The sequence below is a fragment of the Capricornis sumatraensis genome, chromosome 2 (assembly GCF_032405125.1).
Source record: "Capricornis sumatraensis isolate serow.1 chromosome 2, serow.2, whole genome shotgun sequence".
Classification (NCBI taxonomy): domain Eukaryota; kingdom Metazoa; phylum Chordata; class Mammalia; order Artiodactyla; family Bovidae; genus Capricornis; species Capricornis sumatraensis.
The window spans coordinates 2,931,905-2,958,287 of NC_091070.1; the positions used below are offsets into that span (position 1 = coordinate 2,931,905).

General features: G+C 42.8%; 1 protein-coding gene across 2 annotated transcripts in view; it reads right to left on the reverse strand.

Moving 5' to 3' along the window:
- Positions 1–8,914: 8,914 nt before the first annotated feature.
- Positions 8,915–26,383, reverse strand: part of SPATA7 (spermatogenesis associated 7) — a 40,586-nt gene continuing 23,117 nt past the window's right edge. For both annotated transcript variants that reach the window (XM_068964973.1, XM_068964972.1), the window contains 7 exons: positions 21,525–21,994; positions 19,021–19,087; positions 17,265–17,380; positions 14,354–14,407; positions 12,735–12,812; positions 9,742–9,799; positions 8,915–9,502 (listed from right to left, as the gene is read on the reverse strand). In XM_068964973.1, the coding sequence (XP_068821074.1) occupies positions 8,942–9,502; positions 9,742–9,799; positions 12,735–12,812; positions 14,354–14,407; positions 17,265–17,380; positions 19,021–19,087; positions 21,525–21,994 (1,404 nt within the window). In that variant the 3' untranslated portion in view covers positions 8,915–8,941. The remainder of the gene's footprint in view (positions 9,503–9,741; positions 9,800–12,734; positions 12,813–14,353; positions 14,408–17,264; positions 17,381–19,020; positions 19,088–21,524; positions 21,995–26,383) is intronic.

A 26,383-nucleotide genomic window follows, 5' to 3' on the forward strand; every position in this document is an offset into this window, starting at 1 on the left:
CACTTATTTTGTTGTTCAGTCGCTCAGTCGTGTCTGACTCTTTGTCACCCCATGGACTGCAGCACACCAGGCTTCCCTGTCCATCACCAACTCCCGGAGTTTATTCAAACTCATGTCCATCGAGTTGGTGATGCCATCCAATCATCTCATCCTCTGTCGTCCCCTTCTCCTCCTGCCTTCAGTCTTCCCCAGCATCAGGGTCTTTTCCAATGGGTCAGTTCTTCGCATCAGATGGCTAAAGCATTGGAGTTTCAGCTTCAGCATCAGTCCTTCCAGTGAATATTTAGGGTTGATTTCCATTAGGATGGACAAAGTAGTGCTATGTGTCATTAGTTGAATGTCCACTGCATTTATTAATGGACTTATTTTTGGATCAGCAACAGCAACATTGGAAGTGTGTTGAAATCCAGATTCTTGAGGCATATCCCATGTCTAAAAATTCTGAATCAGAAACAGTATGAAAAAGTCACAAATGTTCAATATAGACTGCAACCTGGGATTCATGACATAGCCAAGCTACAGTCAATAGGGTGACTATGCCTTTATTTAGACCATTTTTCTTCCCTGGTGACTCAGAGGTTAAAGCATCTGCCTGGAATGCTGCAGGCCCGGGTTCGATCCCTGGGTCGGGAAGATCCCCTGGAGAAGGAAATGGCAACCCACTCCAGTACTCTTGCCTGGAGAATCCCATGGAGGGAGGAGCCTGGTAGGCTACAGTCCATGGGGTCACAAAGAGTCGGACATGACTGAGCAACTTCACGCACTCACTCAATATTTACAGTCATGGTTGACTGATGGGCCCCCAAAGATGTCCACGATCTAGTCCCCTGAAGTTATGAATGTTTTACATAGCAAAAGGGACTCTGCAAATGCGATTAAATCAAGGTTTTTGAGATGAGATGGTCCAGGATTATCCAGGTGGGCCCAGAGGAACCACAGGGTCTTTCTCAGAGGGAGGCAGGAGGGTCGCCGTGAGCAGAGGCGTGATGAGGGAGGCAGAGGTGAGAGGTTTGAAGATGCCACACTGCTGGCCTTGACGATGGAGGCACGGGCCCCAGGGGAAGGGACGCAGGCAGCCGCTGAAAACTCGAAAAGGTGAAAAACACTCTCCCCAGAGCCTCCAAGAAGAATGCAGCCCTGGCAACATCTTGATTTTATGCCTTCTGGCTTCCAGAACTGTAAGGTGGTAGGTTTTATTTTAAGCCATTGCGTTTGTGGAACTTGTTACAGCAGCAGAAGAAAACTTATAAAATAATATTCTCTTCATGGGAAAAACAATGGTTGACTCATGTTTTAAAAAATTGTTTTCAGTTTTTTTTAAAATTGAGGTGTACTTGACTTACAATATATATGTTTCAGGTGTATAACACAGTGATTCCCAATTTTTAAAGGTTACACTCCAGTTATAGTTATTAGGAAACACTGGGTATATTCTCTGTGCTGTGTAATAAACCCTTGTTGCTCATCTATTTACACCCAGTACTTTGTGCCTCTTAACCCCCTGCACCTGCGTAACCCTCCCCCATCCCTCTCCTGGCTGGTAAGCACTAGTTTTTTATATGTTTCTTTTTTGTTATATTCACTAGTTTGTTGTATTTTTTAGATTCCAAATGTAAGTGATATACAGTAAGGGCTTTCTCTGATTTATTTCACTAAGCATAAAACCCTCCAAGTCTACCTATGTTGATGGAGATGGAAAAACTTCATTCTTTTTTTACGACAGAGTAGTATTCCATCCAGAGAAGGCAATGGCACCCCACTCCAGTACTCTTGCCTGGAAAATCCCATGGATGGAGGAGGCTGGTGGGCTGCAGTCCATGGGGTCGCTAAGAGCCAGACAGGACTGAGTGACTTCACTTTCACTTTTCGCTTTCATGCATTGGAGAAGGAAATGGCAACCCACTCCAGTGCTCTTACCTGGAGAATCCCAGGGACGGAGGAGCCTGGTGGGCTGCCATCTATGGTGTCGCACAGAGTTGGACATGACTGAAGCCACTTAGCAGCAGCAGCAGTATTCCATCCCATATATATATATATATATATATATATATACATACACACACATATACATATTACATATATATATATATACACACACATACATATGGCATATATATATATATATACACACAACACATCTGCTTTATCCATGCATCTGTTGATAGACACTTAAGTTGCTTCCACGTCTCAGCTATTGTAAATAATCCTATGATCGTTGGCGAACATGTATCTTTCAAACGCATGGCTCCTCTCCGGGTGTGCCGTCCGCGCTGGCGCCACCGTGCCCTGTGGCGCTCCTGCTCTCCGTCCTTGAGGGCCTCCGCACTGCCCTCCGCAGTGCCTGTGCCAGTGTCCACTCCTGCCAGCAGGGTCCGAGGGTCCCTTTTCTCCACACTCTCGCCAGCATCTGTCGTTTGTGGTTTCTTCGAAGACGGCCGTTTCGACAGACGTGAGACGCTGGTCTGTTCCGGGGGCTGGGTCCGGAGGCCGGTGTCGGGCCGTCCCTGTGTCTGCCCGTGGGGCTCACAGAGCTGGCACAGTGGCTGTCCCTTGGTGAGCCCTCTGCCGGGTGGGCCGGCCCTGAGGCCAGAGCAGAGGCCCGGGGGCGGGGGCGCGGCCCGGGCTGGTGGAGGCGGCTCAGTCCCGAGTCCTCTGGCTGAAGGCCTGGGGCTCCAGTCCACTGCTGTGCGCTGGGGCCAGGACGCGGCCCACGCGGGGGCAGCACGGGGCCCCGGGGCAGCTGTGGGCTCGGGCGATCTCTAGGCAGCCTGCCTAAGGTCCCCTGGAGGAGGGTGTGGCTGCCCACTCCAGGATTCTTGCGGGAGAATCCCCTGGACAGTGGAGCCTGGTGGGCTACAGTCCATGGGCTCGCAACGAGTCAGACAGGACTCAGTGACTAAACAACAATCTGCAGGTCAGTGAGGGCTGAGTCCCTGCCCAGCTGGCTGTTTGGCTGAAGTGCCCCAGTATTGGTGCCTACAGGCTTGTGGGCAGGGGCAGAGCTGGGTCCTGAGGCTAATAAGCTAGAGACAGATAGATAAAGTCGCTCAGTCGTGTCCGACTCTTTGAGACTGTGTGGACTGTAGCCCGCCAGGCTCCTCTATCCATGGGATTCCCCAGGCATGAACACTGGAGTGGGTTGCCATGCCTGCCTCCAACTAAGCTAGAGGGCGATTCCAAAATGCTGCTGGCTGGCACCAGCGCCCACGTGGTAGAACAAGCTCCCCACGTGCTGCCGCCAGTGCCTGAGTCCCCAGGGCAGGCTCCAGCGGCCCGGGCCTCTCCAGGAGACGCTCCAGACTGGCAGGAACGTCCGACCCAGACTTCATGCAGATTACTGTTTCCACCCTCGGGTCTGGAATATGAGATTTTGCGTGAGCCCTTTAAGAATGGGGTTCTATTTAGGACTGAATTTGAGACTCGCAAGAGCCAGCTATGCTGGCCTTCAAAGCCCAGACATGCTGGGGGTCCATCTTCCAGGTGCAGGACCCCTGGGTTGGGGAGCCCAGCGTGAGGCCCCGGCCCCTTGCTCCTTGGGGAGAGCCTCTGGAATCGTAACTACTCTCTCATTTCTAGGGTGCCCACCTTGAGGGTAAGCGGTTTGATCATACGCAACTCCACCCCTCCTACGCATCTGTGAGCCCTTCTTTATATTTTTAGTTGGAGAAGATCTTTTTTTGTAGGCGCTGGTATTTTTCATAGGTGTTCAGTAAATAGTTGTAATTTTGGTATGCCCATGAGAGAAGGTGAGGTCAGGGTCTTTCTACTTTGCCATCTTGGCCCACCTCAACCCACCTGTTTTAAAATCTTAGAAGGTGAGTGTGGAACCCTAGCATCCAGGACTGCTAGGCATTTTTGCCTCGAAACTTGAATGTTGGTACAGGACAGTTCTCAAGGGAATAAGGGCGGCTTTGGAGCAAAGCTTTCTTTACTTCAATTCAAAGCGTCTTCTCCCTGGCCTTAGAATTCAACACACAGCTTTGTTTTGGTGGGGATATGCTATTACCGGGTACACCTGATGCTTTTAAAAGGTCTGGGCAAGGCATCACGCTTGAGAGCATCTCCTATCACCAGAATGTGAGTTTAGCAGATGGCTTTCCAAGACTCTACTAGCACATGAAGGGTGATGAGGGGTCTCCACTTCTAGGTGTAGATTATTTAATTTATAATTTCTAAAGAACCTAAGAATTAAACTAAGATTAACTTTGGCATATTAAAACTAAGAGAAATCTTTGGATCATGTAATCTGAACTCTTTTTAAACAAAGGCCCAGAATAATTTGTCGGTGACCACACAGCTAATTCAACCACTTGGGGAATTGTCATCTTGCCTCATAAAAGCTATTCTGATTTTTTCTAATTGTTTTCACTGGGGGAAAAAAATGTGGCTTTTTAAAGCTTCTTAGGAGAATGCTAATTTATTTTTTAAACCATTTGAAATGTGAGCAAATGAGGAAATTTTCATGTAATTTAGCAGTTTGCTACATTGCTCCTTTTAAATAGGGAATTTGCCCTCTGAGTGTAAGAGAGGAGGAAATATCTGTCCTGTTTCCCTATAACCTTGTCTAGAGCTAAACATCCCCTCCAGGTCAAAAATGTCTCTGTGCATGAACAAATGCATCCGTGCTTTGAGGATCCAAACAGAAACAGGTTCTTTCTCTTGAGAAGCCCAGCGCCAGGACGGGAGACCAACTAGATTGTAAACAGTATGATAATTCTCACGGCAGACGTGGAAGGTCTCACCCAGAGCAGGGGATATCTGTCGGAGCAGCCACTCAAGGTTTCCATGTTACCTTCCCTCTGGGCTGTCAGTGCAGGCCCCATGGGACCCCAGGGGGGAGATGGTGTTTGGAGCCAACGCAAGTGCAGAGAGGGGAGGGACCTATTTGGGAAGAAGCAATTAAGATGCTGAGGATGCTTGGGTGAGCCTGGTGAGAGATGAATTGGGAGGAAAACATGACTTTATAAACAAATGCAAAGGGGCCTGTACCTTTTCTGGTTAGCAAGAGGAAACTCAGTTTGGCTTGTGTTTTAAAGAAGGGAGTGACATGGTCTGTTGGTCTGTTTGACAATAAGAGTAGCGGCCTGTGAGTCTTTTTCAAAGAACCTGTTTAACTTCTTACAGCCCTGCAATGAAGGCTCTGTAACTACTCGATTCAACACATGAAAAGCAGGAGGAAGGTTAGTAACCTGCTTAAAGTCACAGCTCGTAAGGAATCAAACCTGAGCAACTGGGCTCAAAACACTCATCAACGACTCTGCAAATCAGAATGAGCTGTGGGAGAAGCGGAGGGAAAGAGAAATTAATATCCTGATCTGAGACTAAGCCAGTGTTTCCCAGGCTTACCATTCACTTCACCTTTACAGAACTTTGGTCATCTGAGAACCACTTTTAATGTTTCTTTAAACCAAAAAAAAAACCCAAAAACCAAAAAACTTTAAACCAGCTCCTCTCTTTAAATTTTACAGGGAATCCTGAGGATAACAACAGAATACCCTAAAATGCAGAAAGTCAGGATGAGCCATGGCCTCAGACAAGAGGCTGTACCCAGAGTTGGAAGGTAGAGAAGACGGACGTGACAGAGCAGGCAGGGAGTCTGGGGCAGGGCCCCAGGTGGGGAGACGCAGCAGGAAGCCCGCAAGCTCCAGCGGAGGAGGGGAATGGGGGACAGACAAGGGCAAGGGGGTGCGGGCCTCGTGGCGGTGAGGCTGGGGCCGAAGGCAGGGGCCCTGGGAGCTGGAAGAGCGGGGCAGCCCCAGACGGGATGGAGGGGGGGACATGTGAGTGACGGGAGACCCGGGGGGGCGCCAAGAAAGAGGTCACAGCGGGTGAAGGAGGACCGCAGGCTGCAGAGTGGAGTGAAAGGCGCTCAGTCGTGTCCGGCTCTTTGTGACCCCGCGGACTGCGCAGTCCATGGAGTTCTCCAGGCCAGAACACCATGCTGGGTAGCCCATCCCTTCTCCAGGGTATCTTCCCGACCCAAGGATCGAACCGGGGTTTCCCACATCACGGGCGGATTCTTTACCAGCTGAGCCACCAGGGAAGCCCATGTACGTACTTTGCATAATATGTTTCAAAGAATGGCTTTTACATAATCCTTTATTTCAATATCTCTTATTAATAGTAAGAGAAGGAAATGGCAGCCCACTCCAGTGTTCTTGCCTGGAGGATCCCAGGGATGGGGGAGCCTGGTGGGCTGCCGTCTATGGGGTTGCACAGAGTCAGACACGACTGAAGCGACTTAGCAATAGTAAGTTACGCAAATACAGTCTTTTAGACTTATAATATTGAAATTTATTCTCTCTGATTTAGAAAATGGCTAATTTCTTGGATAAAACAGTATATTTAGAAGTCCGAGAGCCAAGCAAATCCCTTATTTCGGAATTTTGACAGATCTTCCTGCAGTTTAGATTTGCCACGGTTGCCCGATCTGCACTTCGCATCTTTTGTTGGGGGTAAAAGATGAAACTCCACAGGTGAGAGCAGAGGGTCGGCAGGGCCAAGGAGAGAATGCGGCAGGATGATCTGGGCCCTGACACTGGGCACCCAGCCTGACCGTACTGCAGGCTGTCCCTGAGCCTGGGTTCTGAAGTTTCCCACCCACCACCAGAAATCAGTTCTAATACCTCCAGTGATATGCACCACCTTTTGGGAAACACTTGTGTGGGCAAAAGAATGCTAAAAGCCTGCATTAAAGAATGAGATACTTGGAGGAAATTGCAAAATTTCTAGAGCAACATTTGGGTTATCACCCATATTCTGATTCATCTTTTTATCCTCCATGGTGCCCAGGCATGAAACCGTTATCTAACACTCAAATATTTCCATTACTGTGAGCGGTTGAAAAGACCTAAGTAGAGGTGAGTCTTCTGAGACATGTCTGAGTTCAGTTAAGGATCCTGTTCATGAAGTGTACAGGCAAGGGGAGGGCATCAGACTGGGCCTGGTAGATGGTCATCTGCGCAAGAAGGGATGGCGTTTCAGCCAACAGGCCATCCAAGCTCACTGATTATTAGAAAGGCCTTGAGGCTTTAGATACTGTAGGAAATTAGAGGAAAGAAATGAAAGATACTGTTGTTTAGTTGCTAAGCTGTGTCTGACTCTCTTGTGACCCTGTGGACTGTAGCCCGCGAGGCTCCTGTCCATGGGATCTCCAGGCAAGAATACTGGAGTGGGTTGCAGTTTCCTCCTCCAGGGGAATCTTCCTGACCCAGGGATTGAACCCAGGTCTCCTGCCTTGGCAGGCGGATTCTTTACCATCTGAGCCACCAGGGAAGCCCCAAGATGGCAGCAGACAACGCTTAATGTTTTAGGAGCTGCTCCAGGTTATAGGCCCTTCCCCCAGGGCCTGCAGGACCACTCATGTCTAGGTGAGATCCGTTCCCCTATGAAGGGACTTCAGAAATTGTGGTCCACTGGCCCTAAGGGGAGCCAGGTGATTCTTTCTCGCATTCACACCCTTCTATCCTGCCTCTTAATGTGGGCAAGACCTGTGACTTTTTTCTTTTTTAGAACATCTTTATTTTATAGCATCAGTAATATGCAATCATAAATTTCTGACTTTACAATGCTCCCATTTCTTAATAATCACAAGATACAGGAAAAGAGGTAGAAAATTTTAAGGAATACTATGGACAGATATGATTTTGCTTGTCGTACCAAACTCCTCCAGTGGCAGACAGAAAGGTTTAGTTTAATAAGTGACATGGGGAATAAGCTGATCCCAAGGGTAAAGAATATTTTCTATTTAAAGAGCACTATTTTTTATGACAAGGAGTATATTATAGACTGTGGTTAGCCTCTGTTCCAAATAAATGTAAATTGCCTAACTGCCAAAATAAAAAAGGTCCCGCTTTTTTCTGTCTTTTACCTCTATCTATAAAGGCTTCCCTGGCAGCTCAGACGGTAAAGCATCTGCCTGCAATGCGGGAGACCTGGGTTCGATCCCTGGGTCAGGAAGATCCCCTGGAGAAGGAAATGGCAACCCACTCCAGTACTCTTGCCTGAAAAATCCTATGGATGGATGAGCCTGGTAGGCTAGTCTATGGGGTCGCAGTCGGACACGACTGAGCGACTTCACTTTCACTTTCATAAAGGTAAGCACTGCATTTAGCTTCAGTTCAAACAAGCAAGCATGAACCATTTTTTCCAATAGCAAATTTAGCTTTACAGATACCTATGTATATTTAGCATCAGCAAAAAAGGCATTCATTTCAGAAGAATTAAAAATAGATCCTTACTGTTAATTTAGAAAACCCTGATTCAGATAATCTTTTTACTTTTCTGTTTCTATTATCATGAGAAATTACACAGTAATTTCTGTGTAAGTTTACACAGTAAATTCTGTGTAATACACACGTGCGCTCAGCTGCGACGTGTTTTTAACCAAAAGAATATGGCAAAGGTGATGAAGTCACTCCTGTGACGCACCACGTCATGACTGTGTTTTCTGAGACTCCCTCTGGCTAGCAGAGCCTCCTTCATTCTCCTGTGAGCCTGAGAGAGGCAGGCAGCCACGCTGTGAGCGGTCTACGGAGAGGGCCACAGAGCAGGGATCGGGAACAGTCTCCAGTGGGCACAGTCAGCAGGAAACGGAAGCCTTCAAACTGAAAGCTACAAGGAAAGATGCCCTGCCAACCACCTGGGAGAGTCTGGAAGCAGAAGTCACCCCTGTGACCCCAGCCGAGCCCTGGCTGGTAGGTGTGTGAGACCAAAGGCAGAGAGGACCCGCCTAAGCTGTGCCTGGACTCTTGATCCACAGAAACTGTGCGATAAATAATACATGTGTGTTGTTTTAAGCTGCTAAATTTATAGTAATTTATTATGCAACACAGAAGACAAATACAGAACTCTTAACATATAAAAGTAAAAAAAAAAGTAAAAGGAATATTGAATGATTGGCCATTTGGGATATTTATTAGTGAAGATCAGACATCCAAGATCAGTCCTCAATGCTCATTTCCAGGATTCTCAGAGTTGGTCCTTCCACCTCCTGGCTGTCTTTGATTCTGCACAACTGAACAGAAGGCATGAGTGCCGTGCTGAGGCAACACAGCTCCGTGGAGGTCTCAGCCCTCTCTGCGTCACTGTCGCCTTCAATGACGCTCACAGAGGTTTCCTGGTCTAGCAAACTGTCTGACACGCTTCCATTTTTCTCATCCCCAACTGAAGTTTCAAGATTTGCTTCCTCATTCACCTGCTGAATGATAACCCCTTCTGAATACTTTGATTTATAGACGGGGAGGAAAAATTCATTCGAAGAGACTTTCTCATTCTCTTCCTTTGGTCTAGCCAACAACATCTTCAAAGCTGTCTGGTATTCCTGACGTTCCTGTTGACTGATTAAGTCTTGCTCACTTTTATTTTCATTTTGCTCTAAATTCTCAGCCCTTCCAACGTCACGTAAATGCAACGTGTCCACGTCGTCTAGCTTTCCCGAGCCTTCCCTGGACGTGCAGCCTAAGTCCACCTTTAAGACGTGTAGCAGCCGGCGCATTTTTCCCTGGAATTAAAAAAATACAAGAGTAATTATATTAATTAGGCTAGTCAAGGGTGCGGCAGCGCTGCTCACCTCCGCGGGGTTAATACCTCCTCCTCCTTCTGCCTGTATCTCCCCTTTCCCCACGTACACAGAAAGGGCAAGAGAAAAAAAGTGTCTGCTTTTAATGCATTCTTTGAGAGAAAGGCAAAACTTGAAAATTCTTTCTATATTAGGATTTTTCTTATAAAGTTAAGACAAACCTCCTCCAAATGATGTTTATTTTGTTTTATATGTCTCTCAAACAGTTGTTCCAGAAACCTACAAATGATAAATAAAAATGTTAATGGTCTCAAAATCAGAAAACCGACTACACAGAGTCATGCCGTAAGTAAAGCGCTAAAGGCTGGGGAATCTGGTTTAGACCCTTCTTTCCAAAGATGCAGACCCGGCCCTCCTCTGTTCTATCAAGCTCCCCAGTGTGGGAGCTAGTCTGACTTCTACTATGTTTAAGTGATGTTAACAGATGCCAATGTCTCTTCTGAGACTGCACACTGCTTACATTTCTGTGAAATAAACTGTCTGACATGAGGTTGTAACGCCCCCCACTGAAGAGCCCTGTATCCTTTCTCTCTCTCACAAACACCAAAAGCCTTCCCTCCTCCCTTTCTCTGTCACATACACTCATCCTCCAAAGGCAAACTCTAAAGAAAACTCTCTTATAAAGCGTTACTTGACAATGTTTCCTAAATGATACTTGAAAAGATATTCCACTCAGGGTAAACTGACATAGTAAGTTAAAGTCAGCACTTATTGTGGACTTCCCTGGTGGCTCAGACGGTAAAGCGTCTGCCTACAGTGCGGGAGACCCGGTTGGATCCGTTTGTGCTGGACACGCGATAATCATTTTATCTCTAATCATGACCAACAGACGTGTGCTCAGTTGCTTCAGTCGTGTCCGCCTCTCTGTGACCACACGGGCTGAAGCCCACCAGCCCCGCTGTCCACGGGATTCTCCAGGCAAGAAGACCGGAGTGGGCTGCCATGCCCTCCTCCAGGGGGTCTTGTGTCTCCTGTACTGGCAGGCGGGTTCTTAACCACTAGTGCCACCTGGGAAGCCGATACTGGCAGAGAAAGGTATTAGAAAGCCCGTTTTCAGATGAGAGAACAGCCCATCTAGATGATTTTGTTCCCCCGAGGTCACAAGCCATGAAGAGAATGTACTCAGGAGTGTCTGGCTCCAGGCACATTCTTTCAGCTATGCCAGCCTTGTCTAGCTACCACAGGAGTGTATCAATTGCGTTTTTGAAAACTACTCATTTGTTACCATTTGTTACTATCAATGAAGTCATGAGACAATCTCAGATTTAATTATTCTTCTGATTTTGAAATTTTTAAAAAGCCCAAGAAATCTGTACACTATATTTTACAACTATCATTGATGTTTACTGGGCACTTTTTTATGCATATATATTTCTTTATGAAAACTGGGATTAAATAATACATAGTTTTGATATCTATACTGTTTTCTAATCAGTTATATTATTTTGAACATCTTTATGTATCAATAAATTCACTTCTGCAACATCATTTAAAATATCTGAACAGACCTTACTATTATAAACATTCTAATATTTATTCAACTGAACCTTACTATTCAATATGCAGGTTGATTCCATTTTATTGTCCTACTATAAAAATTGTCACAGTAAAAAGCCTTATTAAATGAAAAATGTGAGTTTTAATGCTCTTGAGCATGAATGTGCATTTTTCATGTCAACTTTGTTTTGGCTTCTAATCTTATTTTTTTGATTTACAGTTGGAGGCAGTGTTTTTGTTCTGGTGGTGGTAAAAAAAAAACACACAACTATATAACATAAAATTTACCATTTTAACCAATTTTAAAATTTACAGTTCAGTAGTATTATGTATATTCACATTGCTAAACAGAAACAACTTACTAAAACTGTGCACTTGACCTACTCTTCTGACAGGGAAAGCACGCAGCATACACACAGCAGGGTCTTCTGATACACATCATACAGTTTATCTGAATGAATTTCAGCTAAGTAGAAGTTCAAGCTGGTTCAGGACAACGGGTTCCTTAAGATATATAGTACTAAGATGGTTTTACAAACTTACCCTTTCACTGGCTGTGTGCAAACCTAGTCTTTAACTTGTCCTCACGTTACTAGTAACAGTCGTAACAAAAAAAGCCTGCTTTTGATCTTCATGACAGTTTCAGACAGTAAAAAGAGATGATGGAATTTTGCAAAGCAGCAGCAGCAATTTAGTGTGCTAGCCTATTCTAAACTAAAAGACATTGTATTTTTGTCTTCTTTCTCTATGGGATTTTTACATGTATGATGTCATCTCTGAATAAAGACAGTTTTATGGTTTTCCTTCAAATGTGGATACCATTTCTTTCTTTTTCTTTGTGATAAGATTTTTTTGAAATTGAGGTATAGTTGACATTTTATTAAGGAATACAACATAATGATTTGTTATTTGTATATATTGCAAGATAATCACAGTAAGTCTAGTTACCATCTGTCACCACTACATGGTTACAGAATAATTTTTTTTCTTGCAACGAGAACTTTTAAGATCTATTCTTCTAGCAACTTTCAAATATACAATATGGTGACAGCTGTCACCGCTGCATATTATACCCCCATGATTTGATTAGTTTATAACTGCAGGTCTGTACCTCTGACTCCCTTCAGCCGTTTTGCCTCATTCCCCCCATGCCCACCACCCCTCCTCTGGCAATTTGCTCTTTGTATTTAAGGGATGTAACCGTATTTAGATGAATAAAATCTCTATTCTTTTCTCTATCTCCCCTAAACTGTGAACCTGCCTTAGAGTATGAACTGTGTTTAGTCGCTCAGTCGTGCCCGACTCTTTGCGACCCCATGGACTGTAGCCCACCAGGCTCCTCTGTCCATGGGATTCTCCAGGCCAGAAGACTGGAGTGGGTTGCCATGCTCTCCTCCAGGGGATCTTTCCAACTCAGGGATCGAACCCAGGTATCCTGCAGTATAGGTGGATTCTTTACCCTCTGAGCCACCAGGGATCCCCTGGAAGAGTATGAATTAAATGTTCTTTATAATTTATATCAATTATAAGAATATGGTCCCCTAAGAAAGCAATATAATTTCCATTTCCTAATATGTGAAAATAAATAAAATTAACACCAAACTAAGAGTTTTTAATGTACAATTCAATGACCACAATACAATTTAAAAAATCTAACCTGTTTGAAAATAAACCTAGTTTCAAAATTTCATCTGTTACATCTTCAATGAAACTCAGATACAACAGTTCTTCTTCACTGTGAAGGCAAAGTGATATACAGCATAAAAGTTACTGCTTATTAAAAAAAATTACTGCTTATTTACGCTGAAAATTAGAGGATGCGTAAGTACCTATACTGAAATATCTGTACTATTACAAACGCACTTCCATCTCACATTATCAAGAACACCATTATAAAACAAATATATGTCTACCTTCTCAAATTATGCAAGGATATTTACTAAAGATGAGAAAGTATTCCCTAATAGAGTAATATTTCATAGATGTCTGTAACGCTGATCAGGAAGTAAAAAAGCAGCAGGGATTAAGTAAAACAGAAAGCAACCAGGCAAAGGAGCAAGAGGGCAACTTAGGGGTGACCCTGTGGGGGCGTGCTGTGTTCCTAACGAGCATTTTAAATGTCCTCGGGCTCCTGGCCAGGTCCAGCCACAGAGGCGTGAATCCCTCTATGAGGCAGAAGGGAAAAGGGAAGGTCATCCAGAGAAGCAGGAACCTAAACAATGAAATCCTCTCCTGCTCCGAGGAGGGCATCTGGTTTCAAGGTGGAGAAATTTATTGAGCAGAAAAAAATATTTTTTTTCTTGACAAGTCTGTAGATAAGGAAAAATATTCGAGTAGAAAAAATTTGTGTACATATATATAGTGGTAATTTTTAATTACTTGGGTACATTTCTCTGTTATACTCTGAGTTATATATTTTAGTAGCTATTACACAAAAAGTAGGGTACTATTACAAGTTTGATCTTACTTAGCTAACAATCAGTGAATTGACAGAAAATGTAAATAGCAAGTAGCCCACCAGGATCCTCTGTCCATGGATTCTCCAGGCAGGAAACCTGGGGTGGGTTGCCATTTCCCTCTCCGGGGGATCTTCCCCTCCCAGGGATGGAAACCACGCGTCCTGCACTGGCAGGTGGGTTCTTTACCGCTGAGCCACCAGGGAAGCCTAGATCTGCTTCAGTCACGGAATAAGCAACCGTCAAGGGCAAGAGTTAACGGGCAGACCCAGCAGAAGACCACTGCATAAAACTTATGCTTTCAAACCAATTCACAGGCAGCAAATTTGAGAACAAATGAAACGCTAGAAAAAGACTGCTTTCCCTGAAAAAATGCAGTCCCAACTAAAACAACTTTCCAGTTCAGAAGCATAATATCTGTTAAAAAAAACACAAACTGGTGAGGTGAAAAAAGCCCAAGAACGGTATCCTGAGCTATCAAAAGGCTGCACTTCTCTAAATCTCATCTTCATTATTTTTACTTATAAAAATTATGGGTACTGATTATAAAAAATTAGCAAGTATTATTAATCTAGGGACCAATTTCCATTAGACATAAAAATGAAGTGATTGATAATTATTTCAGATATTTCAGAATATTATCAATAATATTAATAAGAATCATTCATAATTCTCTCAAATTTAGTGTGTACTATATGACCAAACCCCAAAGCTGACTGTAAAGAAAAATTCATGTTCAATCTTGACTTATTTAATAAAAATTTGTGAGCCTAATTCTTCATTTCCACTAAGCAAAATCAGGCAGTCAAAGAGCTCTTACTCAGAATACATTTTTCTCCCTGAAGGTGGCTGCAGCGAATATTGACATACTCCCCTGGAAAGAGAAAATTAGAGTATCTGAACAAAGCAATGGTTGGCATACAGTAATACATTAGTAATAAACAGGTTTCAGAATTTCAAATCACCTGTCACATTCATTATCCTTATCTAATCTTTAGGATAACCCTGTCAAGTACATTGGGAAGACATTACCGTTCTAAACAAATCACCAAAGGGGCAGAAAGGCTAAGTAACCTGCTAAGGTCATGTGTTCAGTTCAGTTCAGTTCAGTCGCCCCGTCGTGTCCGACTCTTTGTGACCCCATGAATCGCAGCACGCCAGGCCTCCCTGTCCATCACCAACTCCGGAGTTCACTCAGACTCATGTCCATCGAGTCCGTGATGCCATCCAGCCATCTCATCCTCGGTCGTCCCCTTCTCCTGCCCCCAATCCCTCCCAGCATCAGAGTCTTTGTCAATGAGTCAACTCTTCTCATGAGGTGACCAAAGTACTGGAGCTTCAGCTTTAGTATCATTCCTTCCAAAGAAATCCCAGGGCTGATCTCCTTGCAGTGCAAGGGACTCTCAAGAGTCTTCTCCAACACCACAGTTCAAAAGCATCAATTCTTCGGCGCTCAGCCTTCTTCACAGTCCAACTCTCACATCCATACATGACTACTGGAAAAACCATAGCCTTGACTAGATGGACCTTAGTCGGCACAGTAATGTCTCTGCTTTTGAATATGCTATCTAGGTTGGTCGTAACTTTCCTTCCAAGGAGTAAGCGTCTTTTAATTTCATGGCTGCAGTCACCATCTGCAGTGATACTGGAGCCCAAAAAATAAAGTCTGACACTGTTTCCACTGTTTCCCCATCTATTTCCCATGAAGTGATGGGACCAGATGCCATGATCTTCGTTTTCTGAATGTTGAGTTTAAGCCAACTTTTTCACTCTCCTCTTTCACTTTCATCAAGAGGCTTTTTAGTTCCACTTCACTTTCTGCCATAAGGGTGGTGTCATCTGCATATCTGAGGTTATTGATATTTCTCCCGGCAATCTTGATTCCAGCTTGTGTTTCTTCCGGTCATGTGTTAGTAAGTAGCAAAGATATATTTTTGAAACTAGTTTTCTAATTATAAATTCATAATCCTTTTAAAAATTGTACTATGAAACTTGCCGTGTAAAAAGGATCATCAATTGGAATAAGGTTAAAATATAAATGATGTTGGAAACATTTGGAAACATATTTTTCTATGGAAGAAAACTGTAAGCTGCCCATTATGATAAATTCTGTTTGTTATTCAGTTATATCAGTATTAGTTAAATTCCAAGCTTTCTATTCACAGGTATGTTCAATTATAATATTTTACTTCTTTTAAAGAAAGCTAAGCGCCAAAGAATTGATGCTTCTGAACTATGGTGTTGGAAAAGATTCTTGAGAGTCCCCTGGACTGCAAGGAGATCCAACCAGTCCATCCTAAAGGAAATCAGTCCTGAATGTTCATTGGAAGGATCGATGCTGAAGCTGAAACTTCAATACTTCGGCCACCTGACGTGAAGAACTGACTCACTGGGAAAGACCCTGATGCTGGGCAAGACTGAAGGCGGAAGGAGAAGGGGACGACAGAGGATGAGATGGCTGGATGGCATCACTGACTCAATGGACGTGCATTTGAGTGAACTCCAGGAGTTGGTGATAGATAGGGAGGCCTGGTGTGCTGCAGTCCATGGGGTTGCAAAGAGTCGGACGTGACCGAGTGACTAAACTGACTGACTAGGAAAGATGACTACTGCTTTCTTGAGGTCATTCTTTACATTCGCTGCAGACTGGCTCAGCTGATGAGAGCTAAAGCATCAGGGATTTCCAGAGAGAGCAGTTAGCAATAACCCCCCTTTCCCCTCCCCTCAAACCCCCATAAAGCCTTGACAGGTGAGCTCTCCCCAAGGAAAGGCCCAAGGGAAGACCTGCGCCCTCAGGGATTGCATGTGCTTGCTTCCAGTTTGCTACAGGATGTCTTTGATTCTTTTTTTCTTAAGCCATTTACTTTTTATTTATTTATTATCTGCCTAGTTTCTGGCTTGTCTCATTGCCAAGAGTGAGGCTACGCCGGCTGCAGCGGTGGCCGCTCACAGCAGTGGCCTCTCCTGCGGAGCGCGGGTCTGGGCCTGCGGGCCTCCGGAGCTGTGGCTCCCGGCTCCAGGCACAGGCTCAGAGGTTGCTCCATGCGGGCTTAGCTGCTCCCTGGCAGCGGGGTCCTCCTGGACCAGGAGGGAACCCATGTCTCCTGCACTGGCAGGCAGAGTCTTTACCAGTGCGCCACGAGGGAAGGAGACCTCCGCTAGGAGGTCTCATTCTTGATCTTTGAGTCCTTTTTTCCCTTCATCTCAGATCCAAACTCTGACACTGGAAATGCCTTTGACAGTTAAAGCTATCAGAGGCATTTTTTAGGTTCTATACGACCAACAACCTATCATTTTTATTTACAGGCAGTGTTCCGTAATTGTTAAACATGATGAATCATTTGAAAAATTACTGCCTCCTCTACAAAGCATATGATTGAGTGTTCAAATCACAAATGACGAGTCCTCAAGTGGTAAGGTCCTCCAGTACTACCTATGCCGTGTAAACTGGTGAGCACCAGCGCTGCAGGATCTGTCTTGGGGAAAATCCTTTCTTGGATGAGTAGTGATGGCAAATAGCACAAGCCAGGGTCCCCTTTCCCTTTAGTGAGGAATTAGCAAATGAATCCATCTCAACTTTCACAGTGGCTACCTACTTTGTAACACTTCCTTAGTAAACTGAACTGCATAAAACCAAACCAGACCAGGGTGCATGTCGGCGACGAACCAGGACCCAAGTTGCTCTCAGTCTGTTGCACAGGAAAGTGGTTAGACATCAACAGTTGAAATACCTTGACGAGGAACACTGGAGGGCGCTGTCTCTAATCTTGTCCCACAGTAACTCATGCCCTTGTAAAGGTAAAGGGGCTCTTCTTCCTTTGGTACCATCTGACACACAACCAGATGCCTGGAGATGCAACGAGAAGAATAAATCTTTATTTTGCTTCAAACATACATTATCAAAGAAGAGCTAAAGCAAAACATCAAATGTCCAAAAATATTTGATGAAAGAGAGTAGAGATATCCAGCAGAAAAAAGTGACTGATGCCGTATAGGACAAAGGATATTTTAGAATTCATTTTCATACAATCAAGACTTTTTTCTTATATTTATTTAAAGATAAAACAACTTCTTATACTTTAATGAGGAATATTTTAAATGGTATTAAATACCATACATATATAAAAAGAGAAAATGAAGTGCAAGTTTTAAGTTAACTTGAGAGTAAATATTCTATTATTCAGAAACTCAAAATAGCCCATCTGTTTCAAATGTTATCTAACACATAAAAGCAGTGGCAGCTCTGGCGCTCTGAACAGTATTAACAAACTTCTACTTCTACGGAACCCTGACTAGGGGCCACATACTGTGCCAAGCATATGACGATCAGATCTAACCTTTATCATGCTAATTTGTGTGTAGTGCTTGACAGTGTTAAAAGTGCTTTTGAATGCTGGTCTATCTACTGCTGCTGATACTCAAGTAGATGCTGGTGGTCCTGATTAGAGAGTAAGGGACATGCCGTTTTCTTACAGGGTTACAGACAGGCCTTTGCAGCACAATGTCATAAAATGAACTGCTTTAGTCTATTTAGTTACCTATGGAGGTAACCCTCCAATATCTCAAGCTAGCCACAGCCATCATTTATCGAGCCCAGATCAGACTAGGTATTTTACCTACAACACTTTTTCCTTCCAATGATCCTGAACATTAAAAGCACAATTTTCTAGATGTGGTAACTCAGCTCTCAGGGGAACTGATCTGTCCTTGGGCCTTAAGTGGCAGAACCCGATGTCACACAGCTATTAATGGCCGAGATACAAACCCACAATCCTCTACCCACTTTCAGAAGGAAGGAGAAAAGCTGAGTGTGCTTATATTTTATTCTTCTATCCCTGAATCTGTTTGAGATTTTAACAGACAAAGCATTCTCACAAACAATAACTTGAAAATTAGGATACAAGTGTATGATTAACAAGTGCATGATTAATAAAAAGTTTATCTCAAAGTCAGACTTAAAGCTGTAACAGTTTAAAAGAAATGATTGCTAAATATTCAAAATACAAACACTAAAAAAGATTTTTATGATCTAGAAAAAAGAGCAAGCACAGAAGAATAATATCCATCTATTTCTATATATTCTCAGTGGCAATTCTTAAAAAAAGAAAGAAAATAGGCATAGAAACTGAACTTCTGCGCAATTTTTTCTGGCTCCTTTAGTGATTTGAGTCTGCATCTTTGAAAAGAATTTAAGGTATTAAAAAAAAAAGAATTTAAGATATTTTATTCATCCATCCATCCATTCAGCCAGCCAACCATCTGGAAAACACATGAACAGCAACTGACTTAGCAGACTGGGCAGGCTCCCTCTGGCCACTCATGGAGAGCTATAACCATTGGTAAACAGGCAATACTTCTGTAGACTGGTTATATCACACGCAAAAAATGTCACCAAAGATTATTCTCCACAGTTCAAAGAGCTACACATATTCAACTAAGGCAGCTATAATTCTAATGTGTAACACAAAGAGGTCTCATTTTTATTACCTGCCTTATGTTCATTTCTGAATCTGTGGCGTTCTTGATCTCAACTGTCTCAAAATCAGATTTAAAGCTGCAATATTTTAAAAGAAATTACTGTTAAACTTTCAAGACACAAACACTGTGAAAACAAACTTTACTATCTAGGGGAAAAAAAACTTCAAACATGAGAGAGATTTCTAATGATACAAATGGGAAATAGATATGGTTTGGATCACATATGCCTCTTGTTCCTTTTTCAAACAGCAGCTAGATTTCAGTTGGACAGAATGGGGCTAGGGAAATGGAAACTATTATCTTGAAAGAGCTGTCAAAAACATAATCAGAAAAGTATGATATTGGGTTGGCCAAAAAGTTCGTTCAGGTTTTTCTGTAAGACGGTATGGAAAACTTGAATGAACCTTTTGGCCAACCCAATATATTAGCTACCCAATATAGTAGGTTGGTACAAAAGTAATTTCACTTTTTGCATTGTTGAAATTTGCCATTTGATACTGGAATGCATTCTTAAATAAATGTGGCTATGTTACACATCCTTTTAGTGTACATACCTTGCTTTATGTTTTTTTGCCTATGACTTTTACTTGCTATCTATTTTATATGTACACTATGGAAATGATGTTGGACAAAAAAGCAAATTTGAGTGATTTTCTTATTCAAGTTCAAAATGGGTTGTAAAGCAGTGGAGATAGCTCACACCATCAACAACGCACTTGGCCTAGGAGCTGATGCCGCCTGTCAAGTGCAGTGGTGGCTCAGGAAGTTCTGCACAGGAGACCAAGCCTTGAGGATGAGGAGTGCAGTGGCGGCCATTGGGAGTTAACAATGACCAACTGGGAGCCATCATTGAAGCCGATCCTCTTACAGCTACTCGAGAAGTTGCCGAAGAGCTCAATGTTGACCTTTCTATGGCTGGTCAGCATTTGAAGCAAATTAGAAAGGTGAAAAAGTTCGACGAGGGGGTGCCCTCATGAACTGACTACAAATCAAAAACATCATTTTGACACGTCGTCTTCTCTTCTTCTACACAACAGTGAGTCATTTCTCAATCGGACTGTGACGTACAACGAAAAGTGGATTTTATATAACAACCAGCGATGACCAGCTCAGTGGTTGGATGGAGAAGACACTCCAAAGCATTTCCCAAAGCCAAATTTGCACCAAAAAAACATCATGGTCACTGTTTGGTGCTCTGCTGCTGGTCTGATCCACTACAGCTTTCTGAGTCCCGGCGAAAACATTACATCTAAGAAGTATGCTCAGCAAATCAACGAGCTGCACGAAGACCGCAACACCTGCAGTTCTTCATGACAAAGCCCAACTGCACGCTGCACAACCGACGCTTCAAAAGTTCAACAAATTGGGCTACGAAGTTCTGCCTCAGTTGCCATGTTCGCCTGACCTCTCGCCAACTACCACTTCTTTAAACAACCCGACGCCTTTTCGCAAGGAACAATTTTCCACAGCCTGCAGGAGGCAGAAAATGTGTTCCAAGAGGTCACTGAATCCTGAGGCATGGATTTTTAGGCTACAGGAATAAACAAACTAATTTTCATTGGCAAAAATGTGTTGACTGTAACGGTTTTTATTTTGATCAATAAAGATGTGTGTGAGCCGAGTTATAATGATTTAAAATTCAAGGTCTGAAACCTCAATTACTTTGGCAGCAACCTAACATTTGCTTTCATCATTTCGTCTTCATTTAAAGATCCTACCATTAGATTTAATTTCTTAATTCTTTAAATGTATACAGACTGATGTTGTTATACCTCTTATATTTACCCAGAGAAAAAGATACTAGTCATAAATTGTTTTTTACTTTTAAAAATAATTAAAACCTAGTACCAAATAAGTATTCATTTATAGAACACTAGGAAAAACAATTACAAATCTGCTGACACTCAATATTTAACAAGATTTGCTTCTTTCTTTAGTCATTTGGCAACCTTTAATGAATATTCATTGTGTGCCAGGTACTACTGTATATGAAAATATTATTGATGCAAATTATATTTAATTTCCAGAAATTATCCCAATTGTCTACATTACACCTGAGGACTTGTTGCTGAGTAGCGGCAGGCAAGGGACCACAGGGGTAGTTAGACAACTGCTTTTTCTCCCCACATGTAGTCCACTGTTTTGCTATTTCTAACATAAATCACTGAACGTATTTACACAAATGCTGTTTGATGACGTATTTTAAGGATTTTCTAGAAGTATATTTAAAACCACACAAAAGTTCTAGTACCACATCTGAAACAATAAATTAAAATACATAACATTCATGTTTCTAAAGAGCTTCACAAGTTTAATAGCTATTTCTCTTTCTTAACAATTACGCTGATAGTTCTAATGATTCACGCAGAAGGGAAAGTTACATTAGCCTCACTGCAATCAAAGGGCACTGCCAGACACGGAGCCCGGCACAGCAGGCACATGGTAGGACGCAAGGAGTAGTATCTAATTTCTACCACATCTTAAAGGATCTACTGTAAGTTACTGTGTGATACCTGCTTAATTCAGTCTGAGTTTCAGCTTCTATCCGCCGATTTGTAAAATTCTTTTTTCTTCTGGCAGGTGTATAATATCGATACTGTGACAGGAAAGATTTGGCTTCTGTTTTTAAAGTGCGTGGGGTGAATGGCAAATGTCTGTTAGAAAAGTGTTCAGAATGTTTGTCCAAAAGGTCCCCACTGGGTGCTTTTGAAATAACTAATTGAAACTTCTGGGAACCAGGGAATGTGCCCCTGGGCCCTCTGCCGTAGGAGGTTCCAGAAGATGGTTTCTTGGACCCAGAGGCAGCGTAATCCATGCTGGACATGGAGCAGCTGGAGTTCTTCTCAGTACAATTCGTGAGGACGTTCTGAGACTTAGGTAGACTTAGCCTCTCAGAAGAAATTACTGGTGACTGTGTAAAAGATGGAAATTCATTCACTTCTTCAATTAATAAACCGTTTTCATCCTGTGGTTCTCCTGAAGGCTAAGAACATTTGGTTTAACAGTTACAAATCAGTTACAAATTCAGATAATTGGGGATCTCCTGATTACACATTAAAAAATGCAAAGCCTCGGGGCTACATCCTGCAAATATAACGTCTATGTTCCTGGAAATTCGTATATGAAGTTATACTCATTTTTTAATTATTTATATATAAAAATATCGTTCTAAACCCAAGTAATAGCAATCATTTTTCTTTCTGAAACTAAGAAAGTGATTAATAACACAGACCAACATTTGTGGTCTTGAACTCGCGTCCTGAGGTGGTGGCTGTTCAGTCACTAAGTGTCCGGCTCTTTGTGACCCCAGGGGCTGCAGCATGCCTGGCTCCCCTGTCCTCCTCTGTTTTATCTGAGTTTCCAAATCAGCCCTGAGCACTAGCCCTCTCAACCACAGCTGGCGGCAGCATCTGCCCCTCCCTGCCTTGTCGTCATGGCCATCTTCAGTGCCAGCGGTTCTGCTGTGACTTGAACGCTCTGAAGGAATGACAAGGTACTCTCACAACGTATGGAGCTCTAGTTCAAGTGATTGATATTTTAAACACAATTAAGAAAGATTTATGCCAGAAAAAGTTCATACGTGTTTATCAACTTCCCATGACGGGGGAAAGCTTTGAAAGGGAAGGCATTTTAGCCTGCTTTATTTCTTTCTGGTTTAACTTAACAAAAAATTTGTTAACTGAAGTAGAGTTGACTCACAATGTTGTGCTAATTTCTGATGCACAGCAAGTGGCTCGGCTACACACACACTTCTTTACATTCTTGTCCATGGTTTATCACAGGATAGTGAGTATAGTCCCCCCCCGACACAGCAGACCCTTCTGTTTCTTCATTCTGTCTCAAACAGTTCCCATCCGCTCACCCCGAAGTCCGAGTCCATCCCTCCCCCACCTGCCCTCCGCCTCGGGAACCACACATCTCCTCTCCGTGTCTGTGAGTCTTGTTTCTGTAGGTTCATCTGTGCCATATTTTAGATTCCACCTGTAAGTGATATCATATGGTATTTAAAATCCTAAAAGAGGATGCTGTGAAAGTGCTGCACTCAATATGCCAGCAAATTTGGACAACTCAGCAGTGGCCACTGGACTAGAAAAGGTCAGTTTTCATTCCGATCCGAAAGAAAGGCAATGCCAAAGAATGTTCAGACTACCACACAATTGCACTCACCTCAACATGCTAGCAAAGTAATGCTCAAAACTCTCCAAACCAGGCTTTAACAGTATGTGAATTGAGAACTTCCAGATGTTCAAGCTGGATTCAGAAAAGGCAGAGGAACCAAACATCAAATTGCCAACATCTGTTGGATCATCAAAAAAGCAAGGGAGTTCCAGAAAAGCATCTACTTCTGCTTTATTGACTATGTCAAAGCCTCTGACTGTGTGGACCACAACAAACTCTGGAAAATTCTTGCCAGGAGAAATATCAATAACCTCAGATACGCAGACGACACCAACCTCATGGCAGAAAGCGAAGAAGAATTAAAGAGCCTCTTGATGAAAGTGAAAGAGGAGAGTGAAGAAGCTGGCTTCAAACACTCAACAACTAAGATCATGGCATCTGGTCCCATCACTTCATGGCAAATAGATGGGAAAACAATGGAAACAGTGAGTGACTTTCTTTCCTTGGGCTCCAAAATCACTGCAGATGGTGACTGCAGCCGTGAAATTATAAAATGCCTATTCCTTGGAAGAAAAGCTATGACCAACCTAGACAGTATATTAAAAAGCAGAGACATTACTTTGCCAACAAAGGTCTGTCTAATCAAAGCTATGGTTTTTCCTGTGGTCATGTATGGATGTGAGAGTTGGACCATAAAGCAAGCTAAGCACTGAAGAACTGATGCTTTTGAACTGTGGTGTTGGAGAAGACTCTTGAGAGTCCCTTGGACTGAGAGGAGATCCAACCAGTCCATCCTAAAGGAGATCAGCCCTGGGTGTTCATTGGAAGGACTGATGCTGAAGCTGAAACTCCAATCCTTTGGCCACCTGACGCGAAGAACTGACTCACTGGAAAAGACCCTGATGCTAGGGAAGATTGAAGGTGGGAGGAGAAGGGGATGACAGAGGATGAGATGGTTGGATGGCATCCCTGACTCGATGGACATGAGTTTGAGCAAGCTCTGGGCGTTGGTGATGGACAGGGAAGCCTGGCGTGCTGCTGTCCATGGGGTCGCAAAGAGCTGGACATGACTGAGCGACTGAACTGAACTGAACTGACGGTGTTGTCTTTCTCTTTCTGACTGACCTCTCACTGCACCTTTGTTGCTGCGAATGGCATTATTTCATTTTTACGGCTCAGCAGTATCACAGTGTATGTATGTGAGCTTTAACTTCGGAAGAAGTGTTTCTACTGTGGGCTCATAAGGCTTAAGAGTACTGGTAATATTTCATTCTTTCACAGACAAGATGCCCAAGAAATCCTGTCTATAATTCCAGATTTTATGGACACCTGTATACCCTTAACAGAACTCTGAGACACTTCATTAAATGGTACAGGGGAAGTTACATGCAAGTTAAACTGAGGTGAAAAAGGCTAGGATTTAGCCAGTTGTATCTACCCTACAAGCTCGAGGAGGAAAATAAGAGGAAGACACACTGAATGAGGAGGAGCCAAGTGCTTTCAGTGCACAGAACACTGTTACTGCCCGTGAGCAGAAGAGGAGTAATAACTCCCATCACTTCACTACCAGCTATGGAGCACATGCCATGTGCAGGGCTCTGGCCCAGTTAATATACATACACGACTCATTTAATCACTGCATCACCTTCTGGGTGGTGGCACGATTATTCCCCTGCTTCACAGATGAAGAAACTGAGGTGCAGGGTCTCACAGCTTTGAACTCATCCCACTATGTCATGCTATTTTACAGACTCGTTTGAAAATTATTCATTTTTTATACCTTCAGGAATCTTAAACTGATTTCCACTCCTTTCATGGTAGTGAACAAGTCAGCTAACTCAAGTATTGATCTGCCTTGCAAGGAAACTGCAGGTAACTGGATATTGTGATTACAGCCTAAAATAGGGCAAATCTACCTATTTCCTCTCCAAGTGCTTTCTAACTGTATCCAAACATAAGGCAGAATGACTCAAAGCAACGAAGTATTCTGGCATTAAACTGTGAGTTACTACGGTACTATTTAGTTAATGACTTTAATATGTTAGTTGTAAAAAGTGTTACCAAACTAGGTTCACACTGCAGCTTACATATCAGAGGAGTATGAATCCCTGGAAAGCAATTTCTAGTTCGATCTGAAAAGTCTTCTAGGGGCTATTAAATAATAATCACAGGAATTATTTACACTTGGGGAACAGTACAAACTGAGATCATAGCAGGCAGAGATGCATAAAGCATCAGATTGCCTGTAAGAAAATTCTTATCAGTAATGGCTATTTAATAAACAAAATGAAACACTGACGTCTTTAAAGATAGAAATAAACTCTCATGCGCCTGAAATGGGCTGGGGAACTTGCTCTTGAATCAACTGAAGGCATGAAACTTTTCTGTATTTTTATATCTTATAATCTCTACCGTGTATCTAGCTTGTCTTTTCTTGGAAACCAGGAGAACACAGTGCAAAATCAACTATACCCATCTGCTTTTTTCAGATTATATAATTTTTAGCTGTCAATATCAGAAAGCTTGGATATAATTTTCACAGAAAATGTGTAACACACTGGTAAATTCACCGAAATTAAAACAGTTAATCACTGTAAAGTTCTAAAATCAGAAAAGGACTCATCGATTATACGTCAGTGGGAAACATTCTGGTGACAATCTGACTACCGTCACTTTCTAGTTTAGTGCGATTTGTTATAAATCGTTCCTGTGATTTAAGAATTTATATAAAGTGATAATCATTGAAAGTTTACAGAAACACGTTTTTATGTCAATTTTATAATCACAGAACAACTGAGTATTAAATCAATATTTTTCAGGGATAATGTCAGAAAAAACAGTATACAGACATTTTCCAACTGTCAGGTATTAAAACAGTTAAGGAATCAATTCAAGTGTGGAACAGGATGGGTACAATTTAAAAATTTGATTACACTTGTTTTGCAAAAAGCTCCAAATTGTATTTTATAAGACAAACCAACAGCTTCTCATTTTTGTTGTTTTATAGTGCTTTTAAAACACATTTATTTAAGAACATAATCACATTCATATATTCAACTAATCTTAATAGCACATAGTATGTGCTACACCAATGATGTGAGTGAATGGTGAAATCTGTGTGTAGGGTAGAGGGTGCAGATTTAAGTATCTGAGGTGACAGCATGTGAGTCAAAATGTGACAGAAAAAAAGTAGCCCATATTAAGAGTGTGGGAAATTAAAGAAAAGGTTTTTGATTACTTGATCTCATGTATA